The following is a 24984-nucleotide window of genomic DNA, read 5'->3' as shown; positions in this document are numbered from 1 at the left end:
AGCTCCTGACACTGAAGGAGGGCACTCAATGGAGGAGGAGGGCACCAAGCTCCTGACAGTCAAGGAGGGCACTCAGTGGAGGAGGAGGGCACTCAGTAGAGGAGGAGGGCACCAAGTGGAGAAGGAGGTGGGCACCAAGCTCCTGACACTGAAGGAGGGCACTCAGTGGAGGAGGAGAAGGGCACCAAGTGGAGGAGCAGAAGGGCACCAACCTCCTCACGCAGCGGAGGACGCCAAGCTCCTGACACAGCCATTAGCTTCCCAAGGCATCTGACCCTATCCCTCCTCCTCCTCCTCCTCCCCCTCTGCCCCTCAGAGGGTGGGCAGCAGCCCCTGCCCCCCCCCCCCAGCTCACCCCATTCTCCCCCCCGATGAGGTGCACTTCATCCACGATGAAGAGGTTGACGTTCTGGACGTTCTTGCGCTGCTTCCAGCGGCGGGAGAGGATGTCCCACTTCTCTGGGGTGCTGATGATGATGTTGCCTTTGCCCAGCAGCTTCAGGTCAGTGCTGGTCTCCCCAGTCAGCAGCACAACCTTCTTATTGAGGCGTTCCTGGAACTTCTCATACCAGTCCATGAAGACCTGCACCGATTCCACCCCCCCCAGAACAACAAAACCACTCAGGGGCTGAAGCTGCGAAGCTCAGAGAGGAGCAAAGGAATCTCCTCAGCAGGCATCTGCCACTGAAGAGAGGCAGCAGAGCTCCAGGCTGCAAAGTGCCCAGTGGGAAAGGGAGCTGGGGGTGGTGGTTGGCAGCAGCTGGAGATGAGCCAGGGGGTGCCCAGGTGGGCAAGGAGGGCAGCAGCAGCCTGGCCTGGAGCAGCACTGGTGTGGGGAGCGTGGAGCGGGGCAGGGATTGTGCCCCTGGGCTGGGCACTGAGGAGGGCAGAGCTTGAGTTCTGGGGTCAGGTTTGGGCTCCTGGCTCCAAGATGGACATTGAGGAGCTGGAGCAGGCCCAGGGAAGGGGAGGAAAGGTGGGGAAGGGTCTGGAGAAGAGAGCTGGGGAGGAGCAGCTGAGGGAGCTGGGGAGAAGGAGGCTGAGGGGAGAGCTTCTGGGTCTGTAGAGCTGCCTGAGAGGAGGCTGCAGCCAGGTTGGGGTTGGGATCTTCTCCCTAGGAAGTGATGGGACAATTGGAAATGTCCTCAAGTTTCCTCAGGGCAGGTTTAAATTGGCCATGAGGAACAATTTCTGCCCCTTGAGGCTTGCCCAGGCCTGTGCCAGGCTGCCCAGGGGCAGTGGTGGAGTCCCCACCCCTGGATGGGTCTCAAATCCCTGGAGCTGTGATGCTGAGGGCCATGGTTGGTGCTGCCCTGGGGCAGTGCTGGACTCAGGGCTGGCAGGGATGATCTTGGGAGGTTTCCTGCAAGCTAAGCAGCTCAGGCTCTGCAGTGTGCTGCTGGAGACACACAGCAGTGTGGTGGCAGTGCAGTGGCAGTGGTGAGACTGTGAGCTCTGAGTGCTTGGGCTTGATGACCTCAAAGTTCCCCTCCACCCTCACCAACTCCATCCCTCTCTGATGACTCTGGAGTCATCCTGAGGGATGTGACAACAAAAGAGAGAAGAGGAGAAGAGAAGCAGGGAGGGAGAGGAAGCAGATCCAAGCTGGCTTGAAGATGGTTACCTGCTCAGCCAAGGCCTCCATGGGGGTGATGTAGACACAACGACCCTCAGAGTTCTGCAGCAGCATCCTCAGGATGGCAAATTCAGCACAAATGGTCTTGCCACTGCCCGTGGGGGCACCCACAAAGACGTTGTCATCGCTGTTGTAGACAGTGTTGAACACTGGGGGCAGAGAGGAGGACACAGGAGGAGGAAGTTGAAGCACAACAACAAAACCTCTGTGGATTTTCCATCAAAGGTCTTGAAACAGACAAGGAAAAATCCAACCTGGGGCAAGGAGGAGCTCCAGAAAAGGTTGTTGGGAGCTGTGAGCACCCCTGGAGGGGTTTTAAAGCCCCCAAAGTGTGGTGTTGAGGGTCATGGTTTAGCCCCAGGCTTGCTAGAGTTAGGGGATGGTTGGGCTGGAGGATCTGGAAGGGCTTTCCCAAGCCACTCCATGGACCAAAGACATCCTGGCCCCATGGAGAAAGAGTTCAAAGTGTCCATCCTGGAAGGCTCAGGGAGTGCAGAGAGGATTTTATCTGCCAGAGAAGTTCTTCACATTAAGGAATCTCCAAATCCCACCATGGTAGGCTTGGAAGGGAGCTCTGGAGAGCAGCCAGGCCAAGCCCAGGGCACCCACTGCAGCAGGGCACCCCCAGCAGCTTGCCCAGCAGCACAGTGCCCAGGGGGGGTTGGCAGCTCTGCACACAAGGAGGCTCCACAGCCTCTCTGGGCAGCCTGCTCCAGGCCTCAGCACCCTCACAACAAACAACTTTCTCCTCCTCTTCACATCCAACCTCCTGGGGTCCACTCTGTGCCCTCTGCCCCTTGGCCTGGCACTGGGCACCACTGAGCAGAGCCTGGCCCCAGCCTCTTGCCCCCCACAGCTCCTTCAGCTCTTGCTCAGCACTGCTCAGATGCCCTCTGGGGCTGCTCTCCTGCAGGCTCTCAGCCCCAGGGCTCAGCCTTTGCTGCTGCCAGAGCATCTGCCCAGCCTGCCCTGGACTCTCTGCAGCCCTTCCCTGTCCCTCTGCCCCTGGGCAGCACAGACCTGGCCCCAGAACAACTGATCCCAGAACAACTGGCCCCAGAACAACTGGTCCCAGAAGGCCTCACCAGGGCTCACCAAGAGCCAGTTTGGAGGAGTTCACAGAACGGTTTGGACTTGGAAGGGACCTTAAAGGTCATCCAGCTCCATGTGCAGGGACACCTCCTGCTCATCCAGGTTGCCCAAGACCTCACCCAGCCTGACCTTCAACACCTCCAGGGTGGGCACCTCCTCAAGCTGCCCTGGCAGAGCAGCAGATGCCACCCACCTTGAGTCTGGATGGGGTTGAAGAAGGGGAACTTGTCCTGGTAGAGGCTCTCGAAGGAGCTGTTGCGCAGCGCAGACACAGGCAGGGGCTGCAGGTCCAGCAGCTCGGTGGGGGGAGGATACTTCTCAGGCAGGATCAGGTGGCGGAAGGACACAGGCAGTTGGGTCTCACAGGCTGGCAGAGAGACACAAAACCCTTCACTGGCACCCCAGAACCGCTCCAGAGGCTTCAGCTCTTGAGCTGCACCTGCCAAAGGGTTCCTCGCTCCTGCCCTCGCCTGGGGCTCAGCAGCTTTCCATGGGTCGGGTTGGAAGGGACCTTTGAGGTCATCCAGTGCCAAGCCCCTGCCATGGGCAGGGACAGCTCTCACCAGCACAGGGTGCTCAAGGCCTGATCCAGCCTGGCTTTGGACACAACTGCCCCAGACAACTTGGTCTGGTGTCCAGGCACCCTCCTGGGGATGAACTTCCACTGCCAGCTTCACTTCTCCCCCTCCCAACTTCACTTCTCCCCCTCCCAACTTCACTTCTCCCCCTCCCAACTTCACTTCTCCCCCTCCCAACTTCACTTCTCCCCCTCCCAACTTCACTTCTCCCCCTCCCAACTTCTTCTCCCCCTCCCAACTTCACTTCTCCCCCTCCCAACTTCACTTCTCCCCCTCCCAACTTCACTTCTCCCCCTCCCAACTTCACTTCTCCCCCTCCCAACTTCACTCCTCCCCCTCCCAACTTCACTTCTCCCCCTCCCAACTTCACTCCTCCCCCTCCCAACTTCACTCCTTCCCCTCCCAACTTCACTCCTTCCCCTCCCAACTTCACTCCTCCCCCTACAAACTTCACTCCTCCCCCTACAAACTTCACTCCTTCCCCTCCCAACTTCACTTCTTCCCCTCCCAACTTCACTTCTCCCCCTACAAACTTCTGCCCCCCCAACCTCTCCCCCTACCAACTTCTTCCTCTCATCCAATAACAATAAGAGAATCCTGGAACGGGTTGGCTTGGGAGGGACCTTCAAGATCCTCCAGTCCCAAGCTCCTGCCACAGGCAGGGACAGCTGCCAGGGGCCCAGGGTGGCACTCACAGAGCCAGCGGTCGGACACGACGCGGATGAAGTACTGGGGGGGCAGGGGCTCGAAGACTGGCACGAAGAAGGTGACCAAGTGCTCATCCTGGGCATACTTGGCCTTCAGCAGGAAGTACTCGTGGTGCAGGATCACCTCACTGTCCACATCTTCCACCAGGATCCAGAAAGCTTCTGAGGAGCCATGCACCTGAGCCAGGAAGATGTCTCCTTCACCCCAGCCCTCCGGCGGCTGAAGTGCAGCTTGCCCACGGCAGCCCTGCCCCACAGGTGGCCTCTTCCCACCTCTATCCTCCTCCTCCTCCTCCTCCTCACACCACTCTTGGGGCAGGGAGAGGTGGAGGTGGAGGACTCCTACCAATATCCTCTTCCTGCCCTAAGAGTGCCTTCCTCCCAACAGCCACCACTGTCCTTCTTCCACCAGTGTCCCATATCCTTCCACCAGCAGCCTCCTGCCACTGCTGTCCTCTTCACACTACCAGCATGGTCCTTATTGAGCTTCCACCTGCCTCCTCCTCCCACCAGCCTCCTCCTCCTCCCACCTGCCTCCTCCTCCTCCTCCCACCTGCCTCCTCCTTCCACCTGCCTCCTCCTCCTCCCACCACCAGCATGGTCCTTATTGAGTTCCCACCAGCATCCTCCTCCCACCACCACCACCAGAATGGTGCTTATTGAGCTCCCACCAGCATCCTTCTCCAACCAGCATCCTCCTCCCACCACCACCAGGATGGTCCTTACTGAGCTCCCACCAGCATCCTCCTCCCACCACCACCACCAGGATGGTCCTTACTGAGCTCCAACCAGCATCCTTCTCCCACCATCACCATCAATATGGTCCTTACTGAGCTCATCCTCCTCCCACCACCACCAGGATGGTCCTTACTGAGCTCCCACCAGCATCCTCCTCCCACCATCACCATCAATAGGGTCCTTACTGAGCTCATCCTCCTCCCACACCACCAGGATGGTCCTTACTGAGCTCCAACCAGCATCCTCCTCCCACCACCACCACCAGGATGGTCCTTACTGAGCTCCAACCAGCATCCTCCTCCCACCACCACCACCAGGATGGTCCTTACTGAGCTCCAACCAGCATCCTTCTCCCACCATCACCATCAATGTGGTCCTTACTGAGCTCATCCTCCTCCCACCACCACCAGGATGGTCCTTACTGAGCTTCCACCAGCATCCTCCTCCCACCATCACCACCAGGATGGTCCTTACTGAGCTCCCACCAGCATCCTCCTCCCACCACCACCACCAGGATGGTCCTTATTGAGCTCCCACCAGCATCCTCCTCCCACCACCACCAGGATGGTCCTTACTGAGCTCCCACCAGCATCCTCCTCCCACCATCACCACCAGGATGGTCCTTACTGAGCTTCCACCAGCATCCTCCTCCCACCACCACCACCAAGATGGTCCTTACTGAGCTCCCACCAGCATCCTCCTCCCACCACCACCAGGATGGTCCTTACTGAGCTCCTGCCAGCAGCCTCCTCCCAGCAGCAGCAGCTTGGCCTGCCCTGGGCTGCCAGCAGCAGGCTGAGCTCCAGGCTCACCTTCTCATCCCACTGGAAGTCCGGGGCGATGGTGAGCTCCACTTTGAGGGTGGAGCGGGTGATGGGCTGCAGGTGCACAGACAGCTCCAGCTTGGGGAAGAGGTGAACATACTTGTGGATGGTTTTGCCCATCTTGGGCATCCTGATCAGCTCCCCTGCAACAAGGACAAGGTTGTGCTCAGGACAGATGGACAAGAGGACAGCCAACACCTGCCAGCTTCAGGAGAGCAGGAATCCAAGCACCGAGGCAAAGCTTCTGCCCTCCTCAAGCACCTCATCAGCTGAGGCAGGAGAAAAACTTCCCCTCCACCAGCCCCCAATTTCTGGGTCCAATGGTGGCAGAGGAGAAGCAGAGGCCTGCCCCTGCCATGCCCTCCCCCCCTGCCCCGTGGGGGCCTCCATACCAATCTCGTTGTGGTTCAGGTCGTAGAGACGCTCGAAGGGGAAATTCTTCTTCTCAATCTTCTTCACCACCTCCTCAGGCAGCTTCTTGAACTGGCGCAGAGGGCACATGGACTGCCACCTGCCAGGGCACCAGGGGCTGAGCTCACAGCACCCCCAAGGCCCAGAGAGGTGTGGGCTTGGAAGGGAGCTCTGGAGAGCAGCCCAGGCTGAGCCCACCCTGCCCCCAGCAGGGCACCCCCAGCAGCTTGCCCAGCAGCACAGTGCCCAGGGGGGGTTGGCAGCTCTGCACACAAGGAGGCTCCACAGCCTCTCTGGGCAGCCTGCTCCAGGCCTCAGCACCCTCACAACAAACAACTTTCTCCTCCTCCTCTTCACATCCAACCTCCTGGGCTCCACTCTGTGCCCTTTGCCCCTTGGCCTGCCACTGGGCACCACTCAGCAGAGCCTGGCCCCAGCCTCTTGCCCCCCACAGCTCCTTCAGCTCTTGCTCAGCACTGCTCAGATGCCCTCTGGGGCTGCTCTCCTGCAGGCTTAACACCCCCAGCTCCCTCAGCTGCTTATCCCCAGCCCTGTTCCCCAGACCCTTCCCCATCTTTCTGGCCCTGGTCTACCTCCTCAGTGTCCTCCTTGGAGTGAGGAGCCCAAAACTGACCTCAGCACTCAAGCTGTGGCCTCAGCCTCAAAGCCTTCAGATCACAGAACCAGGCAGCTTGGCAGAGAGCTCCAAGCTCAGCCAGCCCAGCCTAGCACCCAGCCCCAGCCCTGCCCAACCAACCAGACCATGGCACTCAGGGCCCCAGCCAGCCTTGGCTGCAACACCTCCAGCCATGGGCACTGCACCACCTCCCTGGGCAGCCCATTCCAGTGCCAATCACTCTCTCTGACAACAACTTCCTCCTCACCTCCAGCCTCAACCTGCCCTGACACAGCTTCAGCCTCTGGCCCCTTCTGCTGGCCCTGCCTGCCTGTCAGCAGAGCCCAACCCCACCTGGCTACAGCCTCCCTGCAGGCAGCTGCAGGCAGCAATCAGCTCTGCCCTGAGCCTCCTCTGCTGCAGGCTGCACCCCCCCAGCTCCCTCAGCCTCTCCTCACAGGGCTGTGCTCCAGGCCCCTCCCCAGCCTTGCTGCCCTGCTCTGGGCACCTTCCAGCACCTCAGCATCTCTCTGCAATGGAGGAGCCCAGAACTGGACACAGCACTCAAGCTGTGGCTTGAGCAGTGCTGAGGACAGAGCGAGGATGAACATGAGGCTGCTCTGGCTGCAGACCCACCCAGACCACCCTGAATAACCTCCCCCCAGCCCAAGCAGGACCCTCAGGGCCTCACTCACATCCTTTTGTCAATCATCTTGCAGAGGTTCAAGGTCTTGTCTGTGAGCTGGGCCCAGCCCCGGTTCAGGACGATCTCGAAGATGGCTCTCATCAGCCTCCCGGCAGACTTGGAGGGGGACACAAAGGGACACTTTGCCTGGGGCCACCACACTGACCCCTCCCTACCTCTCCACCCATTCTCCTGCCCAATCACACGGTGCCAGACTGGTCTGGGTGGGAATGGACCTTTCAGAGTCCTCCAGCTCAACCCCTCCTTGCAGCCAGCAGGGACAGTCCCAAGCAGAGCAGGTTGCTCACAGCCCCACACGACCTGACCTGCAGTGGTGCCAGGGATCACAGCTCACAGGATGTCAGGGCTTGGAAGGGAACCCAAAGAGATCAAGTCCAAGCCCCCTGGCACAGCAGAACCATCCAGTCTAGCTCAGGGCACACAGGACCTGGACAGGCCTGGAAAGGCTCCACACAAGGAGACTCCACAACCTCTCTGGGCAGCCTGTGCCAGGCTCTGGGACCCTTCCAGCCAAGAAGTTGCCCTTGTGCTGAGCTGCAACCTCCTGTGCTGCAGCTTCCATCCATTGCTGCTGCTCCTGTCCCAGGCAGCAGTGAGCAGAGCCTGTCCCCTCCTCCTGACCCCCAGGCATGGGGCAGCTCCCACCTCTCTGGGCAGCCTGGCACAGGCTCTCAGCACCCACAGCATCAAAACTTTCCTCCTTCTCTCCAGCCTAAATCTCCCTCTCTGAGCTCAATCCATCCCCCCTTGGCCTGTCCCAACAGGCTCTGCACAAATCTCTGTCCCCAGCTCTCCTCTTGGCCCCTTTAAGTCCTGACTCACACCTGAAGGTCCATCCCAAACACCTCACCAGTGGAGCAACATCTCAGATCCTTTGGGATCTCAGCCTCAGGGGCAGAAGGACAAGGCCACACCAGTCAGGGATTCATGGAATGGTTTGAGTTGGAAAAGACCTCCAAGATCAAGCCCAACACCAACCCAACCCCACTGAGGCCACCAAAGTGCCATAGCCACAGGTTCCTTGAACACCTCCAAGCATGAGGACTCCACCACCTCCCTGGGCAGCCTCTGCCAATCCCTGACCACTCTTGGAGCAAAGGAATTGTTCCTCATGTCCAACATAAACCTCCCCTGGAGCAACTTGAGGCCTCTTGTCCACAGCCAAAGGTTCTGAGGTGTAAATAGTTGGAGAGCAAGATGTGGTTGGGCTGCAGACACCTACATGGAGAGGCAGAGGCCCTGGGTTGGTTCTCTGACTCACCTGGGTGACATAGACCATGTCTGCCATGAGAGCAAACCCTTCCAGCTTCAGCTGGGAGATGAAGGCTTGCAGGAGCACATTGATCTGGGGAAGAGAACAGAGAGGACCTGAGCCTGGTGGGCATTGAGGTGTGGCAAGACAGAAGCCATCAACTGTCCAAGGCCACCCCTCTGCAGTCAGCAGGGACACCTCCAACTGCAGTGCTGAGGCCTCCACCACAGCCCTGGGCAGCCTGGTCCAGTGTCTCCTCCACCCTCACACTGTGCAGAGCTTCCTGCTGCTGTCCAGACCAAAGCTCCCCTGCTCCACTTTCAAACCACTGCTTGAGCAAGAGCTGAGCTCAGCTGAGGCTCTTGGAACATCTCTGACACAGCCCAGGATGAACCACAGAGGGAAGAGAAGAGAGATACCCACCCTGAGGGGCATCCACCACGACAGATCTGAACCACAGAACCAGGCAGGGCTGGAAGGGAGCACAAGGAGCAGGCAATGCCAACCCCCTGCCATGCCCAGGGACACCCTACCCTAGAGCAGGCTGCACACAGCCTCAGCCAGCCTGGCCTCAAACACCTCCAGCCATGGGGCCTCAACCCCCTCCCTGGGCAGCCCCTGCCAGGCTCTCACCACTCTCCTGCTCAACAACTTCCTCCTCACCTCCAGCCTCACTCTCCCCACCTCCAGCTCTGCTCCATCCCCCCACTCCTGCCACTCCCTCACAGCCTCCAAAGTCCCTCCCCAGCTTTTTTGGAGCCCCCTTCAGATCCTGGCAGGCCACAAGAAGGTCCCCTGGGAGCCTCCTCTGCTGCAGCCTGCACAGCCCCAACTCTTTCAGGCTGTGCTCACAGCAGAGCTGCTGCAGCCTCTCAGCATCCTCCTGGCCCTGCTCTGGACACTCTCCAGCATCTCCACAGCCCTCTTGGCCCAGGGGCTCCAGAGCTGGATGCAGGACTCCAGGTGGGCTCTCAGCAGAGCAGAGCAGAGGGGCAGAATCCCCTCCCTGGCCCTGCTGGCCACACTGCTGCTGCTGCAGCCCAGGCTCTGCTTGGCTCTCTGGGCTGCAAGTGCACACTGCTGGCTCCTGCTGAGCTTCTCCTCCAGCAGCACCCCCAAGTGCCTCTCCTCAGGGCTGCTCTGCAGCCTGGCACTGCCCAGCCTGGAGTTGTGCTTGGCAGTGCCTCGACCCAGCTGCAGGACCTTGCCCTTGGTCTGGTTGAAGCTCCTGAGCTTGGCTTGTGCCCACCTCTGCAGCCTGCCCAGCTCCCTCTGCATGGATCCTGCCCTCCAGCCTGGCTGCTGCAGCACACAGCTTGGTGTGGGCAGCAAACCTGCTGAGGCTGCACTCAGTGCCTCTGTCCCTGGCACCCACAGAGATGTTGAATATGCCCCAAGGACGACTGCAGCCCTCCAGAAGAGCCTTTGAAGGGTCAAGGCAGGGCTCACCTTGGCACTGGGCTCCTCAATGCTCTCCTTGACTGGGATGGGGACACGTTCCAGCAGCTTCTGAAGCTCCAACTTCTCCTCCTGCAGAGAGAACCAAAGCAGGAGAGCTGAGAAGAGTCCCTCAAAGAGGACAGCTGAGATGCCCTGGGTGGAGGGGTAGGAGCTGTCTGATGAGTTGGGCTGGGTTGGAAGGTTCCATACCTCTCTCACAGTGATGTTCCTGAACTCTGAGGACAGGGAGAAGACCCTGAAGAGTTCAATTTCACTCAGAGTGGGCTTCAGGAGCTGGTTGTAGGTCTGCACTGTCTCGTTGGTGATGTAGTAGTGGCTGGCAATGCGACCCAGCTCTGTCACCTGCCAGAGGGGACAAAGAGCCTGAGTAAAGGAGAAGAAAGAGACAAAGAACCCAGGACAGAAGATGCTGAGAAGGAAGCAGGCTGAAGCAGGGCTCCAAATCACCCAGGGTTGAAGCTTGAGGAGGGTAGAGACTGGAGATGAGGAAGAGTGAGGGTGGAGGTGGCACTGGCACAGGTTTGCCCAGGGAGGTTGTGGAGCACAGAAGCATAGAAGGTGATCTTTGATCACATTCTGTGCTCCACAACCTCCCTGGAGGTGTTCAAAGCCAGGTTGGATGTGGCCTTGAGCACCCTGGGCTGCTGAAAGGTGCCCCTTGCCCATGGCAGGGTGGTTGGCACTGGCTGAGCTTTAAGCTCCCTTCCAACCCAAGCTCTGTGAAGCTGCTCTGCCCTGCTGCACACCTCCAGAGCTCACAGCTGAGCCAAGGTTTGCTTCAACCTGCTTTTGGAGCTCCCTTTTGCCCTCTCCCTGCCTCTGAAGGAAGCCAACAGGTAGTGGAGCTCACCAGAGAGCAGCTCCATGGCTCTGGAGCTCCCTTTTGCCCTCTCCCTGCCTCTAAATGAAGCCAACAAGCAGTGGAGCTTAGCAGAGAGCAGCAATATGGTTCTGGAGCTCCCTTTTGTCCTCTCCCTGCCTCTAAAGAAAGCCAACAGGCAGTGGAGCTGAGCAGAGAGCAGCTCCATGGTTCTGGAGCTCTCTTTTGTCCTCTCCCTGCCTCTAAATGAAGCCAACAGGCAGTGGAGCTGAGCAGAGAGCAGCTCCATGGTTCTGCAGCTCTTTTGCCCTCTCCCTGCCTCTAAAGAAAGCCAACAGGCAGTGGAGCTTAGCAGAGAGCAGCAATATGGTTCTGGAGCTCCCTTTTGCCCTCTCCCTGCCTCTGAAGGAAGCCAGCAGGCAGTGGAGCTGAGCAGAGAGCAGCTCCATGCTTCTGGAGCTCCCTTTTGTCCTCTCCCTGCCTCTGAAGGAAGCCAGCAGGCAGTGGAGCTAAGCAGAGAGCAGCTCCATGCTTCTGGAGCTCCCTTTTGCCCTCTCCCTGCCTCTAAAGGAATCCAACAGGCAGTGGAGCTCAACAGGGAGCAGCTCCATGCTTCTGGAGCTCCCTTTTGTCCTCTCCCTGCCTCTGAAGGAATCCAACAGGCAGTGGAGCTCAACAGGGAGCAGCTCCATGGTTCTGGAGCTCCCTTTTGCCCTCTCCCTGCCTCTGAAGGAAGCCAGCAGGCAGTGGAGCTGAGCAGGGCCAGGACCAAGAGGAGGCCAGGGGCGAGGTTTGCCAGCAGCAGCTTTCCCTGGCCCTCCTCACCTGGAAGTTGCCTGTTTTCTTGTCGTACTTGACCAGGTTGTTCTTGTCCAGCATGAGGGCTGCTGTGTGCACCAGGTCGAGGCGGCGCTGCTCCAGCAGGGGGTCCCCCTTGAGGTCGTCGTGGGAGATGCCGTAGAGGGGGGGGGGAGCGCAGCATGCGGATGTACAGGTAGGTGTAGCCCAGCCAGTTGACTGCATCCTGAGGGACACCCAAAGCAGGCATGAGGGACACCAAACACGGCTGAGAGCAGCACAGGACACTGCTCCCTCTCTGAGCAGCAGAGCAGAATCACAGAGGCACAGAATTAAGCAGGTTGGAAATGGCCTCATGGCTCGGATGCCCTCTGGGGCTGCTCTGCTGCAGGCTCTCAGCCTTTGCTCCTAACAGAGCCTGGCCCCAGCCTCTTGCCCCCCACAGCTCCTTCAGCTCTTGCTCAGCACTGCTCAGATGCCCTCTGGGGCTGCTCTGCTGCAGGCTCTCAGCCTTTGCTCCTAACAGAGCCTGGCCCCAGCCTCTGGGCCCCCACAGCTCCTTCAGCTCTTGCTCAGCACTGCTCAGATGCCCTCTGGGGCTGCTCTGCTGCAGGCTCTCAGCCCCAGGGCTCAGCCTTTGCTCCTGCCAGAGCTGCTCCAGGCCCCTCAGCATCTGCCCAGCCTGCCCTGGACTCTCTGCAGCCCTTCCCTGTCCCTCTGCAACTGAGGAGCACAGAACTGAGCCCAGGATTCCAGCTGTGGCCTCAGCAGGGCAGAGCAGAGGGCAGGAGAACCTCCCTTGCCCTGTTGCCCACACTCCATGCCCTGCTGGATGCCATCAGAGCCTTCCTGGTCATCAGAGAATGAAGCAGGTTGGAAAAGACCTCCAGGATTGAGTCCAACCTAACTCCTGACCCCTGGCACTGAGTGCCCAACCAATTCCCTGACTCCAAACTCAGAACCTGGCTGCAGGAAGCCACAGGCAGGGCTGTGGTAGCTCCTCCAGCAGCAGCTTTTGTCTGCCTGCATTCCAGGAGATAGAAATTGAGGCTCCTGTCCCCTGCTCTTTAATCCAGGGCAGGCCTGAAGCCATCCAACCTCTGTGTAAACCAAAGTGGCTTGAGCTGAGCAGCACCCAGATGCTGCCTGCCTTTTGAGGGGACCCTTTTGTGTTGAGCTTCCTTCATTCAAGGCTCATTCACATCCTTCTTGAGAGTGGAGAGCCCAAACCTGACCTTGGCACTGCAGCTGTGACCCTCCCCACTGCTCAATCCAGAGGGATAATCCCTGCCCTGCTCCTGCTGGAGCAGGAGGTGGGAAAAGCAAAGCTCACCTTGGCATTCTGAACGTTGCCCAGCACAGTTTCAGCATTGAGCATGTCTGGGAGCTTGGCTACCATCTGGCTCTCAATGGGCAGCTGCTGGTTGAGGAGGGAGAGGTAATACTGCAGCTCCCCATGGGAGGTGATGAGGATCCCTTCCCCCTTGGTGTCATATTGAGGCCTCCCAGCACGTCCCAGCATCTGAAAGAGGAGAAAGTTGAGGTCAGCAAAGCTTAAAGTCCCTTTTTGTCTTGGGCATTTCTGCTTGCTGCCATCTCCTGATCCAGCAGGAGCAGGGCAGGGATTCTCCTCAGGTGTTCAGGGGTCTTCTTCTCCTCAGCTGTGCAGTGAGGGTGAAGGAGACTCTGGCACAGGTTGTCCAGGGAGGTTGTGGAGCACAGAATCACAGAATGTGATCAAAGATCACAATCTGTGATCCACAACCTCCCTGGGGAGACCTGTGCCAGAGTCTCCCTCACTCTTCCTCATCTCCAGCCCAGAGGAGGCTCTTCAGCCCTCTGCTCATCCTCATGGCTTCCTCTAGACCCTCCTCAACAGTTCCACATCCTTCTTGTGCTGGGGGAGGAAGGGAGGCACCAAAACTGGATGTGCTGCTGTGGGTACTGTCAGCTCCCCAGACCTTCCCCCAAGCTCAAGAGGAGAAAGAAGAAACCTCAGAGCCCTTAAATTTCAGTATGGTCCCTCCCTAAAACAAGGCAGGAGGCAGCAAACCTCATCAAGAGGAGCTGGAGGAGAGCTGAGGGTCACATCCTGCATGGCTGAGGGTAGAGAAGGCAGCAGGAGGCAGCAAACTTCCCAGGGGGAGCTGGAGGAGAGCTGAGGGTCACCTCCTGCATGGCTAAGGGTAGAGAAGGCAGCAGGAGGCAGCAAACCTCCCAGGGGGAGCTGGAGGAGAGCTGAGGGTCACATCCTGCATGGCTGAGGGTAGAGAAGGCAGCAGGAGGCAGCAAACCTCCCAGGGGGAGCTGGAGGAGAGCTGAGGGTCACATCCTGCATGGCTGAGGGTAAAGAAGGCAGGAGGAGGCAGCAAACCTCATCAAGGGGAGCTGGAGGAGAGGTGGGGGTCACATCCTGCTGAGCTTTAAGCTCCCTTCCAACCCTTGAATTCATGAATCTGCTTCTCTCTCCTGTTTCTAAGACAGCAGAGAGCAAGGGCAAGGGAAAAATCCTGCCCAAGGTGCTGGGAGCAGGCAGAAGTTCACCTGGAGGATGTCCAAAGCTCCCAGCTCAGTCCAACGTCCCTTCTCTGGGCTGTAAACCTGTGTCCCCTTGATGATGACAGTGTGGGCAGGGAGGTTCACCCCCCAGGCCAGGGTGGCTGTGGAAACCAGCACCTGTGGGAGAGAAACAACCATCAGAGCCTCTTCCTTGGGGGCAAGAAAGGGATGGGAAATGCTGCTCTTGACACCAGAAACGTGGAGGAGAGACTGGGTGCTGGAGAGGGGCACAGCTCAGCAGAGCTGAGGGCAGAGGAACTGCAGAATCCCTGCCCAACCTTCCCAGGTCCCTCAGAGAGTCCTTTGATGAGGCCACAGCTTGAGTGTTGGGGTCAGGTTTGGGCTCCTCACTGCAAGAAGGGCATTGAGGAGCTGAGGCAGGGCCAGAGGAGGGCAAAAAAGGCAGAGAAGGGTCTGCAGAGCAGAGCTGCCTGAGAGGAGGCTGCAGCCAGGTGGGGCTTGGGCTCTGCTGTCAAGCAACAAGGGACAGGACAAGAGGAAATGTCCTCAGGTTGCCCCAGGGCAGGTTTAGTTTGCCCATGAGGAACAATTTCTGCCCCTTGAGGTTTGTCCAGGCCTGACCCAGGCTGCTCAGGGGCAGTGGTGGAGTCCCCAACCCTGGAGGGGTTTGAGAGCTGTGGAGCTGTGGTGCTGAGGGCCATGGTTGGTGCTGCCCTGGGGCAGTGCTGGGCTCAGGGCTGGATTTGATGATCCTGAAGGTCTCTTCCCACCAAAACCTCTCTGACTGCCCAGTGCAGCCAGGGAATTGCTTGGTGGTGACTGTGGAGAAGGCACCTTTGGCCCAGACACACAACCACCACCTCCCAGAGCCTCCTCAGCACCACCTCCTCACAACCACCACCTCCCAGAGCCTCCTCAGCACCTCCTCCTCACAACCACCACCTCCAACAGCCTCTCCAGCACCTCCTCCTCACAACCACCACCTCCCAGAGCCTCCCCAGCACCTCCTCCTCACAACCACCACCTCCAACAGCCTCTCCAGCACCACCTCCTCACAATCACCACCTCCAACAGCCTCTCCAGCACCACCTCCTCACAATCACCACCTCCAGGAGCCTCTCCAGCACCTCCTCCTCACAACCACCACCTCCAAGAGCTTCTCCAGCACCTCCTCCTCACAACCACCACCTCCAACAGCCTCCCCAGCACCACCTCCTCACAACCACCACCTCCAGGAGCCTCCTCAGCACCACCTCCTCACAACCACCACCTCCAACAGCCTCCCCAGCACCACCTCCTCACAACCACCACCTCCAGGAGCCTCCTCAGCACCACCTCCTCACAACCACCACCTCCCAGAGCCTCCTCAGCACCTCCTCCTCACAACCACCACCTCCCAGAGCCTCCTCAGCACCTCCTCCTCACATCCACCACCTCCCAGAGCCTCCTCAGCACCACCTCCTCACAACCACCACCTCCAGGAGCCTCCCCAGCACCTCCTCCTCACAACCACCACCTCCAAGAGCCTGCCCAGCACCACCTCCTCACAACCACCACCTCCAACAGCCTCCCCAGCACCTCCTCCTCACAACCACCACCTCCCAGAGCCTCCTCAGCACCTCCTCCTCACAACCACCACCTCCAGGAGCCTCCCCAGCACCTCCTCCTCACAACCACCACCTCCAACAGCCTCCCCAGCACCACCTCCTCACAACCAGCACCTCCAACAGCCTCCCCTCACCACCACATCCAAGAGCCTCTCCAGCACCACCTCCAGGAGCCTCCCTCCCCTCCTGCCCAGGAGCTTTCAGTTTCCACTCCTTACACACCACTCAAAACCTCCTTCAGCAGGAGGAGCTTCAGCAGAGCTGGATGGGGCTTGGCTCCACTCGAGTCCTCCTGGTGGTGACTCAAGAGAAGCTCCTCCTCAGCTTTCCTGTCCTAGTGGGAGCTGTCCCTGCCTACGGCAGGGGCTTAGAACTGGCTGATCCTTGAGGTCCCTTCCAACCTAAACCCCAATCCTGTGGTTCCCAGCAGAAGCAAGGTGGCAGGGGGGAGGTGATGCTCACCTGGATGTGTTTGTCAGCAAACAGATCCTCCACCAGGGTCCTGTCCACTCGAGTCATGCCCGCGTGGTGGATGGCGAAGCCATAGGGCAGGAGATCCTTCAGCTCCAGGTTCTGCAGCAGCAACACAACCACCCCTGAGCTCTTCCTCTCCTCCACCAAGCAGAGAAGAAGCTACAGAAGCTCCTGCAGATCCTACAGGCTGCCAATTTTTGGGGGGGGGGTTAAGAAGAATTGCAGGAGTGGAAGAGCTGCCCAGGGAAGGTGGTGGAGGTGCCAACCTCGGAGGTGATCCAGAAACCTGTGGCCATGGCACTTGGGGCCATGGTTTGGTTGGTCGTGGTGGAGCTTGGGTTGATGTTGGGACTTCATCTTAAGAGAGCTTTTCCAGCCCAAAGGATTCTGTGAGTCTAAAAACCCCTCTGCAGAGGGCACTTGGGGTCCTGGTGGTGCTGGGTTGGTGATCTCAGAGAGCTTTGCCAACCTTAACAGTCTCATCAGAGTGGCAACATCTGTGCCAGGGGAGCCCTTGGCTGGGCACTTACCTTGCACTGTTCTGCTTCTGTCCTCAGGACCTCTGTGGAGGCTGAGCCCTCCCTGAGGAAGAGGCCCAAGGTGTCCTTCTCCAGACACATGTCCCTGATGGCCCTGGCAGTCTTGCCAGTCTCCTTCCTGGAGTGAACAAACACCAGCACCTAGGGGGGCAAGCAGAGAGAGAGCAACCACTTCACCACCCTGTTCCTGCTGCCCAGGCTGGAGAGAGGCCTGCAGTGAGCCCAGATACCCTGGGAGGCACCTCCAGAGCTCCTGGTGCCAGAGGGCAGCATCACCAACACCTCCTCAGCCCCAGCATGGCCACAGGTGGCATGGAGACAAAGTCCAGCTCCTGCTCCTCTCTGCAGCCATCCACTGCCCAGGCCAACTCCTCTGCACTGCACCCCCAGCAGCCTGCCCAGCAACACCCTCAGCAGCTTGCCCAGCACCACCTGCAAGACCCTCCTCAGCACCACCTCCTCACAACCACCACCTCCAGGAGCCTCCCCAGCACCACCTCCTCACAACCACCACCTCCCAGAGCCTCCTCAGCACCTCCTCCTCACAACCACCACCTCCAACAGCCTCCCCAGCACCACCTCCTCACAACCACCACCTCCAACAGCCTCCCCAGCACCACCTCCTCACAACCACCACCTCCAACAGCCTCCCCAGCACCTTCTCCTCACATCCACCACCTCCCAGAGCCTCCCCAGCAGCAGGCAGCAGCAGCTAAGCTATCAAACCTGGTTCTTGCCAGCATGCTCCATGATCTTCTCATAGACAATCTCATTCATGATCTGGAAACGTTTGATTGCCTTCTTCTCAGTGATGCCCACATAGGTCTGCTCCAGAGGCACAGGCCTGAAGCTTCAAAGAGCAGCAACAAGTCCATGGATGAAGGAAGCTCAACACAAAAGGTCCCCCCAAAAGGCAGGCAGCATCTGGGTGCTGCTCAGCTCAAGCCACTTTGGTTTACACAGAGGTTGGATGGCTTCAGGCCTGCCCTGGATTAAAGAGCAGGGGACAGGAACCTCAATTTCTGTCTCCTGGAATGCAGGGAGACAAAAGCTGCTGCTGGAGGAGCTACCACAGCCCTGCCTGTGGCTTCCTGCAAGCAGGTTCTGAGTTTGGAGTCAGGGAATTGGTTGGGTTGGAGAAGCCTTCCAAGATGGCTGAGTGCAAGCAGCAGCTGAGCAGCACCATGGGCCCTGCACTGTGTCCCTGCAGCAGGAGAGAGGAAGCTCAGCAGCTGTGTGCAGGGTGTGCTGAGCTGCTCTGCTCCTCCCCAGGCATCTGCCACTGAAGAAAGGCAGCAGAGCTGCAGGCTGGGGCAGAGTGGCTGCAAGGTGCCCAGTGGAGAGGGAGCTGGGGGTGGTGGTTGGCAGCAGCTGGAGATGAGCCAGGGGGTGGCCAGGTGGGCAAGGAGGCCAGCAGCAGCCTGGCCTGGAGCAGCACTGGTGTGGGCAGCATGGAGCAGGGCAGGGATTGTGCCCCTGGGCTGGGCACTGGGGAGGGCACAGCTTGAGTGCTGGGGTCAGGTTTGGGCTCCTGGCTCCAAGAAGGACATTGAGGAGCTGGAGCAGGCCCAGGGAAGGGCAAGAAAGGTGGGGAAGGGTCTGGAGAAGAGAGCTGGGGAGGAGCAGCTGAGGGAGCTGGGGAGAAGGAGGCTGAGGGGAGAGCTTCTGGGTCTGTAGAGCTGCCTGAGAGGAGGCTGCAGCCAGGTTGGGGTTGGGCTCTGCTGCCAAGGAGCAAGGGCCAGGACGAGAGGAATTGGCCCCAGGTTGCCCCAGGGCAGGTATAGGTTGGACAGGAGAAGAAACCTCTTCAGTGGAAGAAGTGAACCCCTTGAGGGCTCTCAAAGCCTGGCCCAGGCTGTGCCCGGAGGGGGGGGGGGGGGGGGGGGGGGTGGAACCCTCACTCCTGGAGGTGTTCCAAAGCCTTGCAGCTGTGGTGCTGAGGGCCATGGCTCAGCCCCAGCCTCGGCAGAGCCAGAGAAGGGTTGGAGTGGGTGACCCTGAAGAGCTTTCCCCAACCAAAAGGCCTCTGTGAGGAGCCTCTGGAGAGCAGGCTGCAGTCTGGGCACCCTTCGGGTCCCACCTGCTGGGCCAAACCCCTGCCAGCTCTCAGCGGCTGCAGGGCACAGACCCTGCGAGTGCCAAGGCCCCCCCCCCTGGGCTTGCCAGGCCTACCTGTTATCGAAGTAGAACAAGCCTTTGGCTGGGTCCACCCTCAGGAAGGTGGCCACGTCCTCGTAGTTGGGCAGGGTGGCACTGAGCCCCACCAGCCGCACGTCCTCCTGCGTCAGCTCGATGTTGCGGATGGCTCTGGCCACCAGCGACTCCAGCACGGGGCCGCGGTCGTCGTGCAGCAGGTGGATCTCGTCCTGCAGGCAGGAGGCAGAGTCAGCCCCACTGCAAGGCACTGCCACACACTGCAACGCACTGCACTGCCCCACCGCAAGGCACTGCAACACGCTGAGCTACCCCAATGCAATGTGCTGCCATACGTTGCAATGCACTGAGCTGCCCCACTGCAAGGCACTGCCACACACTGCAACACACTGCACTGCCCCACTGCAATGCACTCAGCTGCTCCACTGCAAGGCACTGCAACACACTGAGCTACCCCAATGCAATGTGCTGCCATACGTTGCAATGCACTGAGCCGCCTCGCTGCCACGCACTGAGCTGCCCCACTGCAAGGCACTGCCACACATTGCCACACACTGCACTGCCCCACTGCAAGGCACTGCGCCGCCCCACCGCAAGGCACTGCGCTGCCCCACCGCAAGGCACTGCAACACACTGAGCTGCCCCAATGCAATGCGCTGCCATACGTTGCAACGCACTGAGCTGCCTCGCTGCCACGCACTGAGCTGCCCCACTGTAAGGCACTGTCACACACTGCACTGCCCCACTGCAAGGCACTGCAACACACTGAGCCACCCCAATGCAACGCACTGAGCTGCCTCGCTGCCACGCACTGAGCTGCCCCACTGCAAGGCACTGCCACACACTGCACTGCCCCACTGCAACGCACTCAGCTGCCCCACTGCAATGCACTCAGCTGCCCCACTGCAACGCGCTGCCCTACTGTCACATACTGTGCTGCCCCACTCACTGCAATGCAATGAGCTGCCCCACTGCAAGGCACTGCACTGCCCTCCTGCCACACGCTGCAATGCCCCACTGCAACGCACTGCACTACTGCCACGCACTGAGCTGCCCCCCTGCAAGACACTGCACTGATCCCCCGCAGGCCTCTCCCTCTCAGCCCCAGGGCTCAGCCTTTGCTGCTGCCAGAGCTGCTCCAGGCCCCTCAGCATCTGCCCAGCCTGCCCTGGACTCTCTGCAGCCCTTCCCTGTCCCTCTGCCCCTGGGCAGCACAGACCTGGACCCAACACTGCAGCTCTGGGCAGAGCAGAGGGCACCAGACCCTCCCTTGCCCTGCTGCCCACACTCTTCTCCATGCCTCTCAGCCCCAGGGCTCTGAGGGGCAGAGCAAAGACCAGAGGCAGCTGCCAGCAGCAGGAGGGGCCCAGAGGGCAGGCCCAGAGCTGCTCACCAGGATCACCAACCGCACCAGCTGGGTGTAGGTTCGCTCCCCCCCCTTGCGGGTGATGATGTCCCACTTCTCCGGGGTGCAGACGATGATCTGGGTGGCACTGATCTCCTCCTTGCACAGCTGGTGGTCCCCTGTCAGCTCGGCCACGGTGATGCCATAGGTGGCCAAGCGCTGGAAGGAAGCCCAGAGGTGGTTAAGAGGCAGAAAGCTCAGCTGCAGGGAAGTGCTGGTACTGGGCACCCAAAAGTGTGCTGGGCACAGGGCAGAGCCTGCTGGGCACAGGGCAGAGCCTGCTGAGCGTGGTGTGGGTATACAGCAGAGCCTGCTGAGTGTGGTGGGCACAGGGCAGAGGCTGCTGAGCACAGGGCAGAGCCTGGTGGGCACAGGGCAGAGCCTGGTGGGCACAGGGCAGAGCCTGGTGGGCACAGGGCAGAGGCTGCTGAGCGTGGTGTGGACATAGGGCAGAGCCTGCTGAGCACAGGGCAGAGCCTGGTGGGCACAGGGCAGAGCCTGCTGAGTGTGGTGGGCACAGGGCAGAGCCTGCTGAGCACAGGGCAGAGGCTGCTGAGCGTGGTGTGGGCATAGGGCAGAGGCTGCTGAGCTTGGTGGGCACAAGGCAGAGCCTGTGCAGCACAAGGCAGAGCCTGCTGAGCATGGTGGGCACAGGGCAGAGCCTGCTAAGTGTGGTGGGCACAGGGCAGAGCCCTCAGCACAACATCTCTATGGCGCTGAAACCACAATCCCTGCCCTGTTCCTGCTGCCCACACCACTGCTGAGCCAGGCCAGGCTGCTGCTGCCCTTCTTGCCCACCTGGGCATCCCCTGGCTCATCTCCAGCTGCTGCCAACCAGCACCCCCAGGTCTCATTTCCACTGGGCACCCTCCAGCCACTCTGCCCCCAGCCTAGAGCCTTCCTGGAGTGGCTGTGAGTCAAGGGCAGGACCCAGTCCTTGGCATTGTTGAACCTCACCCCGTTGGCCTTGGCACATACCTCCAGCCTGGGCAGTACCCTCTGCAGAGCCTCCACCCCTCCAGCAGCTCAACTCTGCCACCCAGCTCGGTGTCAGCTGCAGACTGGCTGAGGGAGCCTCAATCCCCTTCATCCCCACATCAGTGAGGAAGACATCAGAGAACTCTCCTCAACACCAAACCTGATGCCCACCTCTGGTGCCCAGCCCCTACCTGGAGCTCACTCCATTCCCCCTCCCCCTCTTTATGGGCCTGGGCATTGCCATGGGGCACTCCAAATCAACCACTTCTTGACCCAGCTGAGCCCATCCAAGCCCTGAACTACTACTCCCTGCAGGAGGATGCTCTCCTCTGGCAGAACTTCATCCTTCTGGAAGCCAACCAGGATGGAAGGCACCACCCCAGAGCTGCAGGTTGAGGAGGGCCAAAAGCTCTCTTTTACCTTGCCAAAGCTGCCAACCATCTCCTGCACCAAGGACCTCATGGGGGCAATGTAGATGATCTTGAAGTCGTCCACGTTGATGGTGCCATCCATGTTGATGTGCTTCCCTATCTCCCGCAGCATGCACATGAGGGCCACGTTGGTCTTGCCAGCTCCCTGCAAGCAGAGCAGAAACCATCCCACAGCAGCCCTGGGGCTTCACCAGGGGGGCACAGCCAGCACCCAAACTGCTTCTGGAGCCAGGGAACTGCTTCAGGTGGAAAAGCTCTCTCAGAATATCAACTCCGACTGGCAGCCCGACACAGCCACGGGCAGCAAAGCGTGGTGCCAGCTGCCACGGGCAGCAAAGTGTGGTGCCAGCTGCCATGGGCAGCAAAGTGTGGTGCCAGCTGCCATGGGCAGCAAAGTGTAGTGCTAGCTGCCATGGGCAGCAAAGTGTGGTGCCAGCTGCCATGGGCAGCAAAGTGTGGTGCCAGATGTCACTGGCAACAAAGTGTGGTGCCAGCTGCCACAGGCAGAAAAGTGTGGTGCCAGCTGCCATGGGCAAAGTGTGGTGTCAGCTGCCATGGGCAGCAAAGTGTGGTGGCAGATGTCACTGGCAACAAAGCGTGGTGCCAGCTGCCACGGGCAGCAAAGTGTGGTGCCAGCTGCCACAGGAAGCAAAGTGTGGTGCCAGCTGCCACAGGAAGCAAAGTGTGGTGCCAGCTGACACGGGCATAGGTTTCCGCAATAGCTTCAGGGATGAGGACTGCATCACTGCCCCCCTGGGCAGCCTGAGACAGGCTCTGACCACTCCTGCAGCAAAAAAGTTTCTTCTCCTGTCCAACCTAAACCTGTCCTGGGGCAACCTGAGGTCAATTCCTCTCCTCCTGGCCCTTGCTCCTTGGCAGCAGAGCCCAACCCCAACCTGGTTGCAGCCTCCTCTCAGGCAGCTCTACAGACCCAGAAGCTCTCCCCTCAGCCTCCTTCTCCCCAGCTCCCTCAGCTGCTCCTCCCCAGCTCTCTTCTCCAGACCCTTCCCCACCTTTCCTCCCCTTCCCTGGGCCTGCTCCAGCTCCTCAATGTCCTCCTTGGAGTGAGGAGCCCAAACCTGACCCCAGCACTCAGTCTCTGCCCTCCCCAGTGCCCAGCCCAGGGGCACAATCCCTGCCCTGCTCCATGCTGCCCACACCACTGCTGCTCCAGGCCAGGCTGCTGCTGCCCTCCTTGCCCACCTGGCCACCCCCTGGCTCATCTCCAGCTGCTGCCAACCACCACCCCCAGCTCCCTCTCCACTGGGCACTTTGCAGCCACTCTGCCCCAGCTGCAGCTCTGCTGCCTTTCTTCAGTGGCAGATGCCTGGGGAGGAGCAGAGCAGCTCAGCACACCCTGCACACAGCTGCTGAGCTTCCTCTCTCCTGCTGCAGGGACACAGTGCAGGGCCCATGGTGCTGCTCAGCTGCTGCTTGCACTCAGGCATCTTGGAAGGCTTCTCCAACCCAACCAATTCCCTGACTCCAAACTCAGAACCTGCTTGCAGGAAGCCACAGGCAGGGCTGTGGTAGCTCCTCCAGCAGCAGCTTTTGTCTCCCTGCATTCCAGGAGACAGAAATTGAGGATCCTGTCCCCTGCTCTTTAATCCAGGGCAGGCCTGAAGCCATCCAACCTCTGTGTAAACCAAAGTGGCTTGAGCTGAGCAGCACCCAGATGCTGCCTGCCTTTTGGGGGGACCTTTTGTGTTGAGCTTCATTCATGGACTTGTTTGTGCTCTTTGAAGCTTCAGGCCTGTGCCTCTGGAGCAGACCTATGTGGGCCCTCAGCCTGGAGGCTTCCTGGGGTTGCTGTGACCCAAGGGCAGGATCTGGCTGCATTCCCTGTGCCTGCAGCCCACCAGCCTGGGGGTGCTCACCGTGGGGGCACAGAGCAGGAGGTTCTCATCCGACTCCAGTGCCGCGCGGTAGAGTTTGCTCTGGATGCGGTTCAGGGTTTTGAAGCCCTCGAAGCCAGCCTGGGCATACTTGGGCAGCTTCTCCACAGGGACCAGTTGCTGGAAAACAGAGAGATGGAGCTCCAGAGCTTTGCTTCAGACAGTTCCTGAATGGTTTAGGTTGAAAGGACCTTTAAAGTTCATCCAATCTGCTCAGGTTAAGCTGTAGAGACTCAGGAGGTCTCCCCTCAGCCTCCTTCTCCCCAGCTCCTTCAGCTGCTCCTCCCCAGACCCTTCCCCATCTGTGCTGCCCTCACCACCCTGCTCTCCCCAGCTCCCTCAGCTGCTCCTCCCCAGTCCTCTTCTCCAGGCCCTTCCCCACCTTTGCTGCCCTCACCACCCTGGGCACCACCTGCACTCTCCAGCCTCTGGCAGGATCCTGTCCCTCAGGTGCCACCCACACCACTCCCATTCGCTGCCCTCTGCCAAGCTGCTGAGGGGCACTCATCCTTCCTGTGCCACTGATGATGATACTAAGAACACTGCTGCCAGTATGGACCCCTGAGGGACCCCCACTTGGCACCCATCCCCATCTGGGCACCGAGCTGCTGCCCAGCACCCTCCAGATGCAACCATCCAAGCGCTTCGCTCATCGCAGCTCTCCAGCTTCAACAGGAGGACGCTGTGGGGAGGATGATGATGAAGGCCATGAAGATGTCCAGGTGGCAGATATTGGTCCTTCAACACTCCCAGTGCTAAACAAGGAGGGCAAAGAAGGTCTCCTACCTCCTCAGAGCCAAAGGGCTTTGGCTTCAGGGCGGGCACATGGACCTCCTCGTAGCCCTTGCGCTGCCTGCGGAAGGAGCCGTCGGGCAGCTGGCATCTCTTGTTGGCCATGAAGTGGCTACCTTGGGCAAACACCAGATCCTCCAAGTCCAGCACCTGCCTGGGAGCCAGAGCCTGCAGGCAGCAATGGCAAAAAGGGTTAGAAGAACCTTCTGGTGCTGCTTTCATTCTAGAAGCAAAGCAAAAGCAACTGCGTCCGGCCGGGAAGTGCCTCCTTAGGATACCCTGGGGCTTGGCAGCAGAGTGGCACAGAATGGGTTGGGTTGGAAGAGAACTTAAAGGTCATCAAATCCATCCCTGAGCCCAGCACTGCCCCAGGGCACCATCAACCATGGCCCTCAGCACCACAGCTCTCAAACCCCTCCAGGGATGAGGACTCCACCACTGCCCCTGGGCAGCCTGGCACAGGCCTGGACAAGCCTCAAAGGGCAGAAATTGTTCCTCATGGGCAACCTGAACCTGCCCTGGGGCAACCTGAGGACATTTCTTCTTGTCT

At 59.8% G+C, this 24984-nt stretch overlaps 1 protein-coding gene across 1 annotated transcript in view; it reads right to left on the bottom strand.

The window, feature by feature from the left end:
- The window catches only part of SNRNP200 (small nuclear ribonucleoprotein U5 subunit 200), a 48181-nt gene that overhangs the window by 10530 nt on the left and 12667 nt on the right, over positions 1–24984 (bottom strand). Inside the window, 22 exon segments of the mRNA XM_064175427.1 lie at positions 356–583; positions 1625–1785; positions 2922–3095; positions 4002–4191; positions 5564–5718; positions 5968–6086; positions 7298–7404; positions 8570–8653; positions 10010–10090; positions 10211–10363; positions 11667–11810; positions 11812–11865; positions 12973–13161; positions 14184–14315; positions 16229–16339; positions 16771–16920; positions 17506–17629; positions 18952–19145; positions 20327–20497; positions 21737–21892; positions 23625–23762; positions 24429–24602. Of these exon segments, the coding sequence (XP_064031497.1) occupies positions 356–583; positions 1625–1785; positions 2922–3095; positions 4002–4191; positions 5564–5718; positions 5968–6086; positions 7298–7404; positions 8570–8653; positions 10010–10090; positions 10211–10363; positions 11667–11810; positions 11812–11865; positions 12973–13161; positions 14184–14315; positions 16229–16339; positions 16771–16920; positions 17506–17629; positions 18952–19145; positions 20327–20497; positions 21737–21892; positions 23625–23762; positions 24429–24602 (3189 nt within the window).

This window comes from Pogoniulus pusillus, chromosome 42 (assembly GCF_015220805.1).
Source record: "Pogoniulus pusillus isolate bPogPus1 chromosome 42, bPogPus1.pri, whole genome shotgun sequence".
NCBI lineage: Eukaryota > Metazoa > Chordata > Aves > Piciformes > Lybiidae > Pogoniulus > Pogoniulus pusillus.
Note: the sequence above shows the minus strand (reverse complement) of the source record. Positions and strands in the feature narration are given on the sequence as shown.